Below are 18,358 nucleotides of genomic sequence, written 5' to 3' on the forward strand. Positions count from 1 at the left end.
AATATCTAGGGAATTTCTAGATTTTTCATAATCTTTTTTTTTTTTTTTGTTTAATGTTTAATTCTATTGAAACTTCTGCTCAGTTTGAATGGGGAATAACCAAATTATGTGATAATTTTGACAAATAGTTCAAAAAGATATCCACTTGTTCTTTTTATTTTAATTAATTAATTATTTGTTTCTTTTTATTATTAATTTTGTTTTTTTTGGAAGAAAAAGTGAATATAGATTATTAGGGGCCTATGCTGATCATCTGTTTTAGCATTAAAAAACAGTTATCGGATTGTTTAGATTTTGGATTTCTAAAAATAGAAAAGTAAAAACAAATTGAAAATCCAAACACAATTTAGTGGGCAACATATGCGAATGGTTGTGATAGAATTTTTTTTTTTTTGCTTAACTCTATTGAAACTTGTGCATTGAGTTTGAATTGGAAATAGCCAAATTATGTAATAATCTAAAAGTGTATCAATTTTGACAAATAGTTCGAAAAGATATTCACTCTGTTTTGGTTATGATTTTCAAGATTCATTTTTCAGAAAATTAATTTTTTTTTTATTTTTTGTATTTTTTTTTGCTTTTATTGAATTTTTTTAATATTTTAAGCTCTTTTTTTTTTTTAATTTTTAAATACACCCAATGTAAATACACTTAAAAAATATAAAAAAATCTTTAAAAAAATACAAAAAATCAATATATTTTTCGTATTCTTGTGTATTTATTAATTTTAAAAAATATTTTTTAAAAAATATTTTACTTTTTGGATACATTTAAGTAATGTACATCTAAAAATATAAAATAAAAAAAAATTACTTAAAATTTTAAAAATATTAACTAAAAATAAAAATACGAAAAACAAAAAACTTAATTTTTAAAAAATTAAATTCAAAAAATTGAAACTAAACACACTCATTAAGTTCGTATGGCTCAACTTTAAATTGTTTCATATTCAATTGAATAGTAAATTGTTTTAGATTTGGAGAAGCTATACCTTGAATTTGCTAACATATGTTTTGTACTCGGAATATATATATGCAATAATAGAATTTCTCAACTCTTGAATTGATTTTTTTTTTTTTTTTCACACCATGATAGAGCCAACATGAAGATACATTCATGTGTTTACATAATCTAATATATAGTGATCGAGCAATGATGTTATAGGTGAATTCAAGTATGGGTTGCCGAATGAGTGGTATTTCTTCACCACAAGATCGCCACACAATTTCTTCCTCACAGGCAATGGTGGTGGTTGGAATGAATTGGCTGACGAAACAGTAGTTGACAACGATCAAGTCATTTGTTATGAAAGAGACGGATCCCAGCATGGCATCAAGTGATAGCAGCACAGATTTGGACCAAGGAAAAGACAAAGAAGTAGAAAATATTGAATCTTCAATCCACACAAAACAATGAATATTCTATTTTTATTCAAGTTCAAGATTCAAGATTCAAGATTCCTAACAATGAATATTCTATTTTTATAGGAGTAATTTGAAGATCTCTATGGGGCAGCTTGATTCAATTCTAACTCTAGTATGATGCTTGTGTGGGAATCTAACTTTATTAGAGGTGTCCCTTAAAATCCCATGGGAGGAGCCAAATTGATGTCTCTCTATCATTCAATCATAACACTTGAACACAAAAATGTGTTGTTCATAAGTACTCCTCAAAATATCTAGAACTGCCCTGAAACTCTCTCTTTGTCTGGTGTTAACTCCAACCTATTACTCCTTCCTTATATCTGCAAACCCTTTAAATTCATAACTTTGCTCACCATCAGTGATAAAAATTTACCATAATCAGCCTTCAAAGATGCCGTTATCACTGCAGCCTTATATTGATTTTGGTTTCCAAGCTTGTACAAGGGGTTTCTCCACACTTGACCTACATAAGTTTGGTAGCAAAACAAAAGAGGCAATGGTTTTAATAATAGAATTTCCAGTACTAAATGAACTTCTCCCTAGTTATGACTTATGATATGAGACATATATTAGCAGCCCCTAAAGTTTAAGAAATGAACAACATTGTTCAATTAATGAGATCTATTCAACCATTCAAATCTTGGATCATCAAAGGGATATATATACTTGAAAATTTTAATTGACAGAGGTAACATTGAAAATGTGGTTTTCGCATCCAAAGTCAAGCAAAACTGCCAACGGACTATATTCTAAACTGTCTTAAATGGCACTGTCAACAATACTTCACCATGAAACATAGAAACCTCCACTGAATCTGAAGTTCAGAAACCGGGTTTGCATTAATCTACAGAAGTTCACATCATAATTCAATCATTTGTATAAAAAAATAAAAAATGCCACAATAAGAAAATACATTACAGATTAATGCAGAATCTGTGACTAAATACACAGCATGTGCTTCTTAATTTTCCAATACTGACAAGCCGAAGCAACAAAAGCTTCATTTAAAGATATCTCTATCATATAATTTCCCTAATCAGAATGCCTTATTACATATAGCACTGTAACATGGTTATTCAAAAGCATTTATTTACCTACTCCCTTTCTTTGAACCAGATACCCCATTTTCGGAATTTCCACCTGCCATCCGTGAACGAATAAAAGGCCCATATTTTTATTAATTCGTACATATAACAGAAAATTATTATTAATGCATAATGCATAAGAAAACAAAAATATATTAAATGACCAATTTAATATAGAAAAACTATCTAAGAAAAGATTTATTTAAGAAGTCCCTCAGTTGCACTGACCTTTAGAATCAATCTTCGGTCCATCATTGACATTGATTGTCCCTCCTCTAACAAATACCTTAGACCCTGGTATGTTTTCCCCTTGAAATGACTCCACAAACTCTTGACACAAACGAGCTGTTTCCTCTTCCGCTCTCTAGGAAAATAAAATTTGCAGTAACATGACCAACAACACTGTTTTTTGGTGACCAACAAGTTTTAAAATAACATTTGCCTAATATGAGTTCAAGTCTCGAGGCAATTACTCTGTGCAATATGCCAAAGTTAGGTGTGTACCTAATTTTTCCCCTTTCAAACACACATTAATTTGTATTTGGGTGTTGTTTTATATATATACTAACGTATGCCCGTGCCTAAAGGCACGGTGTAAATAATATTAAGATTAAAATACAGTTATAAAAATAACAAATCCAATTGTATAATTGCATTGTGTCATGATCTAGAACCAAGTTTGACTCAAAGGCAACACCGCACCTCATTACCAAACTTTGGATACTAATCTTAAAATGCAAGCTCCCATAGAGAGAGTGAGAATATTTTACAAACATCAAGGGCATATTTATAATTTACCCTTTTTTAAGATTTTGTGAAAATTTGATAATGGAGATTTAGAGGGCTGCGATCCATCACATTCTTACAGTATATTGGCATAGTTTTTAAATTTCTTTTGTCTGGAAACCGACCAATAACAATAGACGAAAAGATAACCAAGTGGTTTACTATTAAATCTAAGATTACATCTCTTTTTAAGACAAGTCCCTAGGTAATCAATGAATTTCAATTAAAGAAGACAGCTTCAAAATCCTTATGTAATATAGCAGAAGCTTAAAACAAAAGTTGGCCATTGAAAACAAAGAGGCAGCACTTCAACTGCAATTTCAAATCTCACTGTGATTGGAGATCGCCAACCAATCAATATTCAAGGAGCTAAAGATAAGTTAGACCAGACACATACAAATCACCAAAACATTAATCCAGTATTTCCCTTTATTTTAACAAATACCTGAACAGTTATAATCTCTTTTCTTCAAACAATTGTTGGATATGAGTATCCTAACAGTTATAATCAACAAACTCAACTTCAGAGAAAGTTTCGGATGTGTAATGACTTCACATCAACCATCTCCTCATCCTTAAATTCCTCCTTGAAATATATTGAAAGCATTCCATCAATTAACCATAAAATAATAATAATAATAATAATAAATAAATAAATAAAAACTGTATACAATAAATGTTAATGGTGTAGACAAATGCACAGTAATTGAAGGGTAACACTAGCACTAGGTATAATAACAGTTGGCAGAGACCCAGCCTTTCAAAGCAAGGGTCATGGGCTTGAAGCTCTATTCATGAGGCTATGGCAGTGTAAAAATGAACTGGTGCACGGAGCAATATGCTATACTATTCAATTCAACATTATGTTACGTACTCCCGGTAATAATCCAACATTACAATCAATTTGCCCAAACACCCATCTTTTTAATCACACTGAATTAGAAAACTTACACTCTTCAACCAAACACTCATATTGTTTTCTACTCTCATTTCAAAACAGTTAATTTAAAAAAATGAATGTTCGGTTGTATAATCTAAGATGTTCAAACTTTGAAATGGCTTTTTGCTATCAAATTATGCTTTAGTTGTTATTGAATAAGAATATAATAGGAAAGTACACAGAGGATGAATAATAGGAATCTAAAGTAAAAGTCCTCCTTAGCCGCTAACTCACCAATTACCAAATCATGGCAATGTAGAGTTGAAACATCAACTGTTCTAGTTTTGGCACAGAAATTCCAATTGTTATAACATAAAACGTACCCACAGCAGGTGTATTGGCTTTTCCTGTGGTTGCTTTTTCATCCTGCGAGTCCTTATCATTCTTTTCCACTTTTCCAGCAGACTGTAAATTCATAATAAGGTCAGTAATGCAGTCATTAACAAGTCACAAAAAATCTAAAATAAGGAATAAACTCTCTGAACAAAAATATATTATAGAAGTATTTCTCTTTAAGACATAATAGACTTGGAATAAAAGAAGCATGAGCAATTTGCAGAATTTAAGATAACAGAGAATTTAGTAGCAATTTGCAGAATTTAAGAGATTAAGCAATTTGCATTAGAAATTTAGAGTTCATCGGTGAGTGTTAACATAGCTTGAGTCTCACCCACAGATATTACCAGTGAGTCTCACCCACAGATATTGCCAGAAACCGTGAGTCAGTGACAGTATATTACCATAAACACTAACAAAAATTGACTAAAAAATCATAGTAGCACGACCTCCTACTAAGGACGTCAATCAGTAAGTAGCCTAATTCACCCTTAAGATGAGTTGGGGTTGGCTGCTGTTTTTCATGCATTTTGGACTTAAAAAAGAAAAATTACTCCCTAGAATGGCATTAAAACTTAATTTTAGACATTCAAGCCAAAAGCATGCATTTGGAACTGCTTTTAAAGCTTATATATTGTCAGGTACCGTAATAGATTGTTAACATTGTATACAACAGTGTGTTTCATGCTAAGAATACAACCTGCTAAAATTGCTCTAGTTTTGTTGGGTTGGAATTATCAGCTGCTTCGGAGGCTTTTGGGGATGGTAATTAGTCATATAAAATGGGAGATGATAGTCTGCACACTACAATGTCCAAGCCAAATTACTTGAGCTTCACAATGGCAGCACATAGAACATAAATATGATGAAATCAAAAACCAACCAAGTCAATGTTTCAAAATAGGAAATTGGTAGAATCAGAATCAAAATCAAAAGTAAGGTTCTCTAAATGGAAAAGCATTGGACACAAAAACAAAATCAAAATTAACCTTCGAAACAGCAGTCAAATTATTTCCTTTTAGATCCACATTTACGGCCAAGCCAGAAACCCCAATTTGTTGTTCTCAATATAACATTTCTTGGAGTTCAGCAGTCATAATTCCATCTTCACGGGCACAATAAGGTTTAAATTCTGAACTCTGAATTTCTAATGCAAAAATAAACAATAAGGTGTGTCCTTATAAAGCATGAGCATTCACAGGTTTAAGATATCAGAGAAATAAAAATAAAAGAATAAATATGAATTAAGATTCCAATATTTGTCCAAATATCTCCAACTAAATCACATTAGCTGAAACTAAGAACTTTAGGAACCAAATAGATGAAATTAATAGTTTAAAAATGACATAGATAAAAAATAAAAATAAAAAAAGATAATAATTTAGAGGATAAAAAATGAAATTAAAACTTAAAAAAGAAAAATTACTCCCTAGAATGACATTAAAACTTAATTTTAGACATTCAAGCCAAAAGCATGCATTTGGAACTACTTTTAAAGCTTATATATTGTCAGGTGCCGTAATAGATTGTTAACATTGTATACAACAGTGTGTTTCATGCTAAGAATACAACCTGCTAAAATTGCTCTAGTTTTGTTGGGTTGGAATTATCAGCTGCTTCGGAGGCTTTTGGGGATGGTAATTAGTCATATAAAATGGGAGATGATAGTCTGCACACTACAATGTCCAAGCCAAATTACTTGAGCTTCACAATGGCAGCACATGGAACATAAATATGATGAAATCAAAAAGGGCAAATTACAAACACCCCCCTCGAGATTTGATGAAAATACAGATTCCTCCCTGAGGTTTGAGAAATTACAAATTGCCTCCTGAGGGTCAAATTTTCATAACAAATTAGGGGAAATTAGGGGGGAATCTGTATGAAAATAAAAACCTCAAGGGGCAATTTGTTATGAAAATATAAACCTCAGGGGGCGGGATGCAATTTCTCAAACCTCAGGGGGGAATTTGTATTTTTACCAAACCTCGAGGGGGGTGTTTGTAATTTGCCCAATCAAAAACCAACCAAGTCAATGTTTCAAAATAGGAAATTGGTAGAATCAGAATCAAAATCAAAGTAAGGTTCTCTAAATGGAAAGCATTGAACACAAAAACAAAATCAAAATCAAAATTAACCTTCTGAACAGCAGTCAAATTATTTCCTTTTGGATCCACATTTACGGCCAAGCTAGAAACCCCAATTTGTTGTTCTCGATATAACATTTCTTGGAGTTCAGCAGTCATAATTCCATCTTCACGGGCACAATAAGGTTTAAATTCTGAACTCTGAATTTCTAATGCAAAAATAAACAATAAGGTGTGTCCTTATAAAGCATGAGCATTCACAGGTTTAAGATATCAGAGAAATAAAAACAAAGAATAAAAGAATAAATATGAATTAAGATTCCAATATTTGTCCAAATATCTCCAACTAAATCACATTAGCTGAAACTATAAACTTTTGGAACTAAATAGATGAAATTAATAGTTTAAAAATCATATAGATAAAAAATAAAAATAAAAAAGATAATAATTTAGAGGATAAAAAATGAAATTAAAACTTAAAAAAGAAATGTAGATATAGAACATTGAATAGGCAATAAATTGGACTCACAACTGAAGAAGAAACTTGCAATTGCTGATTTCTTCAGGAATGCTGCCAACCAGTTTGAGATTATGCAAATCCAGAACCTCAAGCAATTCAATGCTCCCAAACCCTGCTGGAACAGTTCCATCAACCGAATTATTCCCCAATCAAAAAACCAAAAGCCTCTTCAAATCCACAACCTCAATTGGAATACTCCCATTCAGACTGTTAAACCCCAAATCCAAGAATTTAAGGGCATTGCAATTTGATATGCTCAATGGGATCTCCCCGTTCAATCTATTCATCGAAACATCGAAAACTTGCAATTTCTTACTGCAAATCTCAGTCTCTACAAATACTTTTCCATTACAAAAAAATCTAACTTTGAATACAATGGAACCCAACAGATTCAGAAAATTAATAATGCATATAAATAAATAAATAAAACAACCCAATGGAACCCAATGAATAAATAAAACAACCCAGTGGAGCCCAATGGAACAAACACCTAACGATTAAGAGTTCAAAAAATTCTTAGAATCTTAACCCAACAGATTCTTAGAACTGAATCTTAACCCAATGCGACCTTTTACCTCATGTATTTCGAACTTTCTTGTCGGGGATGGCAGGGCGTCAGCGTCGGCGGGGCGGGACGACTATGCCCTCCTCTTTCTCTCCTCTCACTGAATCGAAGAAGGTATGGGTTCGAGTTTGGGTCTCCGACGAGGGAGAGGAGAGGTGTATCTGTGAAAGAGAGAGATGTATCTGTGAAAGAGAGACGTATTCAAGAACAGAGAGAGAGAGGGAGAGGGAGAGGGAGAGGGAGAGAGAGATAGAAAGGGAAGGTGGGGAGGCAGACGTGGGTAGGTGGGAAAGACAATGATGCTTAGGGAGAGAAGTCTTGGGCGGGAGATCTATTGATCTCAACCATTGATATAAACTTGGGATTAATCTCAGCCATTAAAATGTATCTCTCATACATTTATATATTTTCAAAAACCCTCTTCCCTTATTACAATCTCATTTTAATAACAATCTTATTTTTCTAAATTATATACAATCTCAAGACACTTCTAACAATCTCATTTTGCTAAATTATATACAATCTCACTTCGAATTACATAAAAACAAAGCAAAAGTCAAAAATTCAATCTATCGACCATCTCCCAGAAATTCACGTGCTGCATGGATTGCAAATTTCAATCCATCTTATTAAGCCAATAACAAATTCATAACCTAATAGCATGTTCAAGATTATCACACCTTCAAATATACAAATTACAAACTATCCTCGCAAATGTATTTTAATACTTAATGTTATTAACCCAGATCTGTAAGTAGAGACAACTCTAAGGAACCAATAAAAAATTTGGCATTAACTGGGCAAAAGAAAGGATTGCTTCATAATCAGTAGAAGAGCAATCGCAGGCCTTAAGAACATGTAAATCAACATGTCAACTCAAATCTATCAAAAGATAGTAAAAGATATTATGCGCACATGATAATAGAACATCCATAAAACTTCTCAACCTATCAATTTATTTTGTTAAATGCAAACATAGCTAGTTAAATTATTGTAGTCTGAGCACAAAGAGGTTTCTTAATTAGAAAAGTGGCAGAATTGAAACAAAGGCATACCTTCCCACTAAATGCGGCAATTCTGGTAAATCTATCATCTTTTCCATTACGTTGTCATCCAGAGGCATACTTTTTGAATCTGTAAGGACCTGAAGAGCATTTCTATATAATTGACTGCCTTCATCAGCATTCCCTATATGAAAATGGCACATGACCCCACACTCAAAAACTTGAAATAGATCTCCATCTATGAATGAACTTTTAAATTTAAAGTTCACTGCAATCCACTCATAGTAGAATGAGCAAGTTTTTGACCCGACACAAGTACCGGTGTTAACATGATCCTACTAATTTAAATGAAATCAGGAAGAAAACTACTTGCATACAATGAAGAATACGAAGTTCACCTTATGCACATTTCACATGGGCCAACAAACACAAAGCCATTCAAAAACCCTTCCATCATTCTCCCCGTATAACTTTGTATATATGTCAAGAAATCTACAGATTCATCACAGAATGGAATATAAAACAAAAAAGAAATTAATAAATAAAAGACAAAAATATTGAAATCTACACCCAAAGCAATATAAAGACAGCCAAATTACCTAATAAAGGGAATTTCAGCATCCATAGCTTTTCCAATCTATACAGAAATATAGAAACTCTGATTCTGTTTTCTGCAAAGGTTTGTGATTGTCTTTCAGCAGAGAGAGAAGGGGAACAGAGACAGAAATATTACCTTGCACAGATAGAAGCCTCGGGTTTGGTGTAGCTCTGAAGTAGCTCTACCGGAGAGCTCCAATCGGGGTTCAGAAAGGTATCGCGGTTCTTAATCGGAAACCCTAGCCTTCAGAAAGCGAGTGGGAGGGTGGGGGCAGACGGGAAGAGGCAGAGATCGGGTGGAGGGGGAAGAGGCAGCGAGCGGGAGGGTGGGGGGAGAGGGGGAAAGGCAGAGATCGGGTGAGAGAGAAGGAGAGAGACGTGCAACAGAGAGGAGATAAAGATGGAATGGGGGAGGAGACGTGGGTGGGTGGGAGAGAGCACCGAGTGTTTGGGCAGGAATCAAACACATCTGTACCATCTACATGTATAAAAGCACAGACCAGTTCTTCTTCTTCTACTACTACCTCTGTGTTTTGTATGGGAATCTCTCTCTCTCTCTCTCTACAATGGAGGAAGAGTACTCAAGCCCCACTCTTTCTAAGGTCAATGTTGATCAAAATGGTAAACGACTTATTTTGCCATCTGGGTATACGTTTAGCCCTCGAGACTCGGAGCTTGTGGTTCACTATTTGAAGAAGAAGATACTCAATCAAGAGCTTCCTGCTAATATTATTACCACAATTGATGTCTACTCTTATGACTCCCCAAATCAACTTCCTCTTAGTAAGTGTCGTTCTGTTAAATTTTTATTTTATTTTTTATGTCACGTTTTATTGTGAAGTTAGCATGGATCTGTTTGGGGAGGATTTTTTCGGGTTTTTTTTTATTATTTTAGTCACAAAAGATAAAATAGGTTATTTTAATCACAAAAAACAAAGCATCACGTCTAACTCATAATCATTACACTCTTCTCTCACAAAAAAAAGTCAAAAAAGCCAAAAAGTCCTTCCCAAACCAAGCTTTTTAGCCCAGGCTAAAATAGTCAAAAAAATCAAAAAGCCAAAAAGTCAACCTACTTCCCAAACGGAGGCTATGATTGATTTCTAACGTTAAAAGTCACAATTCAATATGTTTAGAATCTCATTAGAAATCACCCGTAATCCTAATTAATCATATTATGTCATAACAGGGCAGAATGAATCTCATTAGAAATCACACGTAATCCTAATTAATCATTGTCATAACAGGGCAGAATTTTAAGAGTTTGTTACGTTGCTATGCTTTTCAGGGTAAACTACAATAGGTTCTTCAATTCTCATCAAGTTTTATTAAAAATAAGTCGTAATAAAATTGCGTACAAAATAATTTTTTATATATGTCGTTAAAAATTGACAATTAGGGACTCTTTTTGTCGCGATTTTTATAAATTGTCGCTAAAACTTATAATTGTGACATTTTTCTGTAACGAATTTTTTAAACTGCTGTTGAAAATTGAAAATTAGTAAATTTTTTTGTGATGGTTTTTTAAATTGTCCCTAAAACTTATAATTAATAACATTTTTTGTCACAATTTTTAATTAGTAACGTTTTTTAATAATATTTAAAGAAAAACGCTATTAATTCTCACATGACCTATTATATAATAAATCTACTTATTAAGATCTTTACGTAAGTCCCCTTTATTTTTAACTCTAAACTTATTGTTTGAGAACATGCTATTTTAGTAACTTTTTTATTTTTTTGCCTAAAATACGAGGTAAAAAAAATTAATATGTTTGGAATGACTTTTAATTTTTTACGAAAAGATGTGTAAAAAGTAAAAATAAAAGAGAATCTTTGATTTTTTTATATAAATTGTTGCCTTTATAATTTTTTAATAACCTTTTAACTTTTAAACTAAAATATTGAGTTGTCAAACGAGATAATTCATGACAATGGTTGAGCCGCTTCTCATGATTGTGATTGGTATCATGATATCTTATTATGGGTTGTTTGATGTAATTTTTTATAAGTTTAAAGTTGATAATGAAAAACAAAAGTTAAAAGCATACATTTTTATACTGATGAATAATCAATTTTTTGCTACTCATGATTGTGATTGGTATCATGTATCTTATCATGGTCTGTTTGATGTAATTTTTTGTAAGTTTAAAGTTAATAATGAAAAATAAAAGTTAAAAGCATACGTTTTCATACTGCTTAATAATCAATTTTTTTTTTCCCCAATTTATTTAAGTTATTTATACTTCATTCCTTGCAAGTAGTTGTACCAATCCACTACGCTATAAGCAACCACCAAACTGGCCATCAAAGCAAATCTAGTGATTTTTTATTGCAAAGACGATCTAACTGGGCAATCTTTTTATTTTAATTAATTAATTATTTGTTTTTTTACTATTAATTTTGTTTTTTTTGGAAGAAAAAGTGAATATAAATTATTGGGGCCCCTATGGTGATCATCTGGGTTTTAGCATTGAAAAACAGTTTGTAAATGTTCCTTATTCGATTGTTTGGATTTTGGATTTGTAAAAATAGAAATTTGAAAACAAATAGAAAATCTAAAGACAATTTAGTGGGCAACATATGCGGATTGTTGTTAATAACTTGTGATAATTTTTTTTTTTTGGTTTAATTCTATCGAAACTTCTGCATCAAAACTTGAAGCTGCTGAGTTTGAATTGGGAATAACCAAATTATGTGATAATCTAAAAGTGTATTAATTTTGACAAATAATTCCCAAAGATATTCACTCTGTTTGCTTATGATTTTCAGGATTCACTTTTCAGAAAATTTTTATTTTTATTTTTTGTATTTTCTTTTTTATTTTTACTGAATATTTTAAATATTGTAAGCAATTTTTTTTTTAATTTTTAGATACACCTAATGTAAATACATTTAAAAAGTATAATATTTGTGGAAAAAATCTTTAAAAAATACATTAAATACCAAAAATATTTTAAAAAATACAAAAATTTAATATATTTTTCGTATTCTTGTGTATTTATTAAATTTTAAAAATATTTTTTGGATAAATTTAAGTAAGGTACATCTAAAAATATAAAAAAAAATGCTTAAAATTTTAAAAATATTCACTAAAAATTAAAAATACGAAAAATAAAAACTCAATTTTATTGAATTCAAAAAAATTGAAACCAAACACATTCATTAAGGTTGTATAGCTCAACTTTAAATTGCTTCATATTCAATTGAATAAGTAAATTGTTTTAGATTTGGAGAAGCTATCCCTTGAATTTGTCAACATATATTTTGTACACGGAATATATATAAGAGTTTCTCAACTCTGGAATTGATATTTTTGTTTTTCACACCATGATAGAGCATGAAGATACATTCATGCGTTTACATAATCTAATATATAGTGATCGAGCAATGATGATATAGGTGAATTCAAGTATGGGTTGCCGAATGAGTGGTATTTCTTCACTACAAGACCGCCACACAATCTCCTTCTCACAAGCAATGGTGGTGGTTGGAATGAATTGGCTGACGAAACAGTAGTTGACAATGATAAAGTCATTGGATACAAGCGAAGGCTGGCTTTCTATTTTGCAAAGCCACTTCAAGAGATGGAGACTGATTGGTTCATACATGAATATAGAGTCAGCCCTGCCATTTTTGCACCTGATGAACTTATTGATAACACCATTAAAGACAAGGTGAACTTATTTCGTCTCTAACAGAAAAATTGTTAAAACTTGAAAGCGTGATCTCCTAATGAATAGAACTTTCCTTCATAAGGAATTTTTTTCATTTTTTTTTTTTTTTTTTTTGGGTAAAGCTTTTGTAGCCAATAAGATTCCTAACAATGTATTCTCCTTGTCTTCTCTCAGATATCAAATTTTGTAGTGTGTAAAGTTTGTTATAAAGAGAAAGATCCCAGCATGGCATCAAGTGATAGCAGCACAGATTCGGACCAAGGAAAAGACAGAGAAGTAGAAAATATTGAATGTTCAATCCATACAAAAGAATGAATATTCTATTTTTATTTAAATTCAAGATTCAAACACAGTGATAATGTACAAATAGTTAGAAGCCTCTTTTTCTTTTTGAACATTAGTTTTTCTATTTATTTAAACAATATCTTTTAAAACGAAAATGTGTTTAGTTTAGATGTGTGTTTTTTTAAGTTCCAAACTGCTAATAGTGTACCAATGCCACATATTCAGTTCACTCCTAGATGATGAATCTGATCACTAGCCAATGGAAATAAGTGGGAATTTTCAAATAGTTTTGAAGCTCTCTATGGGACAGCATGATTCAATTCTAACTATATAGTATGATGCTTGTGTGGAAATCCGACTTTATTAGAGGTGTCCCTTAAATCCGATGGGACAAGCCAAATTGATGTCTCTCCATCATTCAGCAGGAAAAATACTGCTCATAAACTATGAAGTATGGGTATTTCGAAAAACATGTTTGTATCGAGTACTTACAGCGTATGGTACCTTATATGATATTTCTGCATATGTACTGGGTACACAAGTCGTACTGTATCTCAGTTGAATAATATTTTATTCCACTAGGCTTCGCTTTTATTTTTAGTTTTATGCTTAGTATAATTTTAAAATTAAACTATGGTTTGTAATTTATTTAATATATTGATATTTAATTTTGATTTATATTTTTACTTTTGACATTAAATGTTAATTATAGGTTGGATCTTAACAAATTACACCATTTAATTAATATTTGCATTACTCTAAATTAAAAATAAATATTTTTTTACAAGCGTACCAAGTCATACCTGTACTTTACTTTTTTCTGGATTTTACCGTATCGACGTACTTGTATGGTACTGGTACTTGTACTCGTACCCATGCCTCATAGCTCATAAGTACTCCTCAAAACACTCAGAACTATCCTGAAACTCTCTCTGTCTGGTGTTAACTCCAACTTAAGTACTCCTTTTTTACATCTACAAACCCTTAAAATTCAAAACTTTGCTCACCATCAGTGACAAAAATTTAACATAATTAGCCTTCAAAGAGGCCCTTCTCACCGCAGCCTTATATTGATTTTGGTTTTCAAGCTTGTACAAAGTTTCTTCACACTTGGCCTACGTAAGTTTGGTAGCAAAACAAAAGATCCTACCTTTCATTGACTCAAACAGACGGAGCATGAGAAATAGAGAAAACAGCACGAAGAGGAGGCAATGGTTTTAATAATAGAATTTTCAGTACTAAATATACTTCACCCAAGTTTTTGATGCTTGTGATTGATGGACATCTTGCCTCCAGAATACAACAATTACTACACAAACAAAAAATTGCACAATTTACTCTGTGTACAACAAACCAATTTGTGCTACATACTCTCATAATTTAGACTCTCAAAAATATGCAGAATGATGCAAAAGGAGGAAAAAGGGAAAACATAGTCCGAATTCAATTTTTTGACTCCAGTGAAGGGGGATAAAATTTATAGACTCATCCGTGCCACATAAGAAAGGTTGCAACCATTCACTAAGAGTTGTGAATCTCCAAAAGGACAAATCCTTCCAACTCAAGAAGAAACACGACATTGGAGTCAATTTTTATTCAAATTTTCCAACAAAAAGAAGTCAGAAAATACGCTTACAATGCTTAGTACTGTTTTTCTTTCTTTATTTTACTTTTATCTTGTCTTTCATTTTGGGTACAGTGGAAACCAAAAGCCTAAACAAGACCATAAAGTTGGGCAAGCTGCCCTCCCAAATTAGAACACACACCAGAATAACATCAAATCTTGAGGTACAAAGTAGGCTGGAATAACAGAATTGTGGAATACAAAGAAATGTTTTATGGGACAGTTTTTACACTTCGAACCCAATTTCTACCAGAATGACTGGTTAAGATTAATCCACATTGACCTAGGACAGACCCTTAAGCATATGGTGGGCTAGGCATTCACTTTTATTTTAGGCTTTTGATTGACAAGGTAAGCTTAAGGCTTAAGAATGGATTTTAAGTAGAACTGGGTAAAGCTTAAGATTGACATATGGTTACGTGAGGGCAAACTATACTCAATTAAGTTGCCACTATAGCTGTTAATATATATCCTAATTAATGTATATATATCCTGATTAATGTATATATATCATTGATAATGTATATCCTAATTAATATATATATATATATATATATATCCTAATTAATGTATATCATTGATAATGTATATATAAATTAGTAATTAAAATTAGATTAGGATTGTATCACTCTCCTATATACAGGAGCTCTTGTACATGGTTATTCATATAATATATAAACCTTTTTTCTTCTTTTCTCTCAACTATTGTAAGATGGTATCAGAGCACGGGTCTTAAATCCTAGCTCCTCTTTTCTCTTGTTTATTGCCCGTACACAGTGGCATTATCAAAGCACATATCACAGGGTTCCAGATTACACCATTCTTTGTTCAACAACACTGTTTCATCATCGTTGTTGACCAAAATTTTACAAATTTTTTATCCTCGTGCTCGGAATTCTCTCCTGGTTCCAACGCTACCAGGCCTGTCGCCCAACACCACCAGACGCACCCTCAAGCGCTATTTTTATTGTCGGTGCGTCCAATCTTCCACTGCCACTCTCTCACGCACCTACACACACCCTTCAGTTGTCGCTCACGTCAGCCTGACGTCAGCCTTTCCCACGCCCTCCTTGCATTGTTCCTGCTACTATGCGCCACACGTCTTCTATGCTATCCTACGTCGCGCCTCCGTTCTGCTAACGTGCGCCACACCTTCTACTGACGTCATCTCTGCCCCTACTGACGTTATCTTTGCCATTCTCTTTATTTTGCCTATTTTTTGGTGATTTCGCCCCTTTCTCAGCTATTTTTGAACCTCCTGACTCACTGGTATGCTCTGTTTTACCTGATTTTGCTTTTACAGTATTGTTTCTATTTATTTAGTCCTACCACAATATTATTATGGATCGCCATGATGCCTCCCATCCAATTTATGTTATTCTTGATGGCTCCAATTATGTTCTGTGGGCCCAAGTCATGTCTTTCTTCCTGAAAGGTAGGAAACTCTGGCATATTATCACTAGGGATGTGACCAAACCGGTGAAAGAGGCCGTTGAAACTACTGCTAAGTATGAAGACTGATTAGAATATTGGGACAGCAAGAACTACTAGATCATTACTTGGCTTCGGAATACCTCTATTACCTTTATTAGTATTCAGTTTGGACGTTTTTAGCTTGACTCTGTTACCACTCCTGCTAAAGACATTTGGAATTTTTTTAAAGAATGATACCAGACTACCAGTCTTACCCATCAGTATCAACTTTAGAATCATCTTCACCGCATGCGCTAAGACCCTAGTCAGTCTATTAATGACTTTCTTTCTCAGATCTATTTTGTTTGGGACCAGCTTGCTCTCTCAGAACTTACCTAGCCTCACACTGACGATGTTGTTTTATTCACTACTTATCGTAATCAGCAGTGGTTGGTTCAATTTCACATGGCTCTCACTACCCATTTTGAGCTCGTGCATGAATCTCTCCTTCATCGCACTTCACTACCCACTCTTGAGCATGCTATTTCAGAGCTGTTATCTGAGAAAACTCATCTCAGTACTCTCCAAACTCATTATGTAGACTCTGTTCTTGCCACTTTTCAGTCACAGACTTATTTCATGCCGACCCAACAATCCATTGCTTGCATTTATTGTCAGAATCGGGGTCTTCCTTCTACTCATCTTCTGGTTCATTGCCCAGTTAGACCCTATCGGTACTGTAACAAAATTGGTCCCGGTCATCTACAATAGGATTGTTTTCACAATCCCTCATGGTCATCTTCTACTGGCCCTTTCTCTCGCGGTGGCTCTTCCAAGAGAAGTTCACATCATCCCGGGAATCAGTCTAGATCTTTTCCTGCTCATCGCACTACTGTTGCTGCCTTTGAGAATTTCTCCGATTCTCGCGATCTGTCTGCCCTTGTCTTTTTCCAAACTGATGTTGAGGCCCTGTTCAAACAATTTCTCTCCACCTTTGGTACACCTCCCGTTACTGCTTTTTCTGTGACTTCAGGTACATTTTCTTGGTATTTTGACTCCACGTGCTATAATCATATGACTTCCAATTCTACTATATTTTCTTCCATCTCTCCATGTGCTCCTATTTCCTCTATTTATACTACCGATGGGTCTCTCATGTCCATAAGTCATGTTGGTTCTGTTTCCACCTCTAATTTGTGTTTACCACATGTTTGTCATATTCCTGCTCTTACCTTAAACCTTATCTCCATTAGTCAATTATATGAGCTTGGTCTAACTGTCAAATTTTCTGTTAATGGTTGTTTGGTGCAGGACCTTCAGATGGGACAAACTCTTGGGATCAGCCATAAGCATGGACGTCTCTATGAGCTCATTCACCTTCATTAGAAGTGTAAAAATGGCCCGCAGCCCGCCCCCTACCCGAGATGGACCCGACTTATTTAGGCCTGTTTGGGCTCGAGCCCGAGCCCTTGGGCCTGGGCTGGGCCATCATTTTAAAGCTCGGGCCGATCTGTCTGCCCCGGCCGGTAGCCTTGCCCATCGGCCCCCTTATGGCCCACTTAAGGCCTGACCCATCTGGAGGCCTAGTGTTTGTTTTAATGGAAAATAATAAAATCTTGGTAGAAAAAATTTAAAAAAATAAAAAAAAATGGTCAGGCCCAGGCCCACCGGCCTTGCCCGAATACCCCTAGGCCTAAGGCTGGGCCTAATTTTTTTGGCTCTTGGGCCGGCCTGGCCCGACCCGAATTTTGGCAGGAGCCGACGAGGCCCGACATGGGCTGGGCCAGATTTACACCCCTAAACTTCATGTTCTGAATTCCGCACCGTTAGCTACTCTTGTACCTGATTCCTTTTTTTTTCCCTGTTCATCTTTGGCATTGTCGCTTAAGGCATATTTCTATTAGTAGGTTAAAGTCCTTGGTTTCTAGTGGTTAGTTGGGTCATGTTTTTCCAGATAATTTTGATTGTTTGCCTTGTCAACTTGCAAAACAACTTGCTTTATCATTTAATAAAAG

The 18,358-nt window shown here is 33.6% G+C and overlaps 2 protein-coding genes across 35 annotated transcripts; one reads left to right on the top strand and one right to left on the bottom strand.

The window, feature by feature from the left end:
- Positions 1-1,598: 1,598 nt before the first annotated feature.
- LOC114317813 (protein RRC1) lies at positions 1,599-9,959 on the bottom strand. 34 transcript variants are annotated; one of them, XM_082894527.1, is made up of 8 exons: positions 9,481-9,959; positions 9,347-9,418; positions 9,146-9,239; positions 8,799-8,931; positions 7,188-7,290; positions 6,710-6,825; positions 4,559-4,640; positions 1,599-1,887 (listed from the first exon to the last, which is right to left on the bottom strand). In XM_082894527.1, the coding sequence occupies exons 6-8, from the start codon at positions 6,815-6,817 to the stop codon at positions 1,739-1,741; spliced, it is 339 nt and encodes a 112-aa protein (XP_082750653.1). In that variant the 5' UTR covers positions 6,818-6,825; positions 7,188-7,290; positions 8,799-8,931; positions 9,146-9,239; positions 9,347-9,418; positions 9,481-9,959; the 3' UTR covers positions 1,599-1,738. The 34 variants fall into 34 exon arrangements, 23 of the variants coding, with proteins under 23 accessions (XP_082750653.1, XP_082750643.1, XP_082750642.1 ...); XM_082894517.1 differs by lacking the exon at positions 6,710-6,825 and adding an exon at positions 2,738-2,873 and having other exon boundaries at positions 9,347-9,384; positions 9,481-9,949; XM_082894516.1 differs by lacking the exon at positions 6,710-6,825 and adding an exon at positions 2,738-2,873 and having other exon boundaries at positions 9,481-9,917.
- Positions 9,870-13,461, top strand: LOC114317812 (NAC transcription factor 25-like). Its single transcript, XM_028264582.2, has 3 exons — positions 9,870-10,127; positions 12,747-13,021; positions 13,196-13,461. Exons 1-3 carry the CDS (start codon positions 9,911-9,913, stop codon positions 13,334-13,336), a joined length of 633 nt encoding a protein of 210 aa, XP_028120383.2. The 5' UTR covers positions 9,870-9,910; the 3' UTR covers positions 13,337-13,461.
- Positions 13,462-18,358: the final 4,897 nt, after the last annotated feature.

This window comes from Camellia sinensis, chromosome 11 (assembly GCF_055761805.1).
Source record: "Camellia sinensis isolate YWXY chromosome 11, ASM5576180v1, whole genome shotgun sequence".
NCBI lineage: Eukaryota > Viridiplantae > Streptophyta > Magnoliopsida > Ericales > Theaceae > Camellia > Camellia sinensis.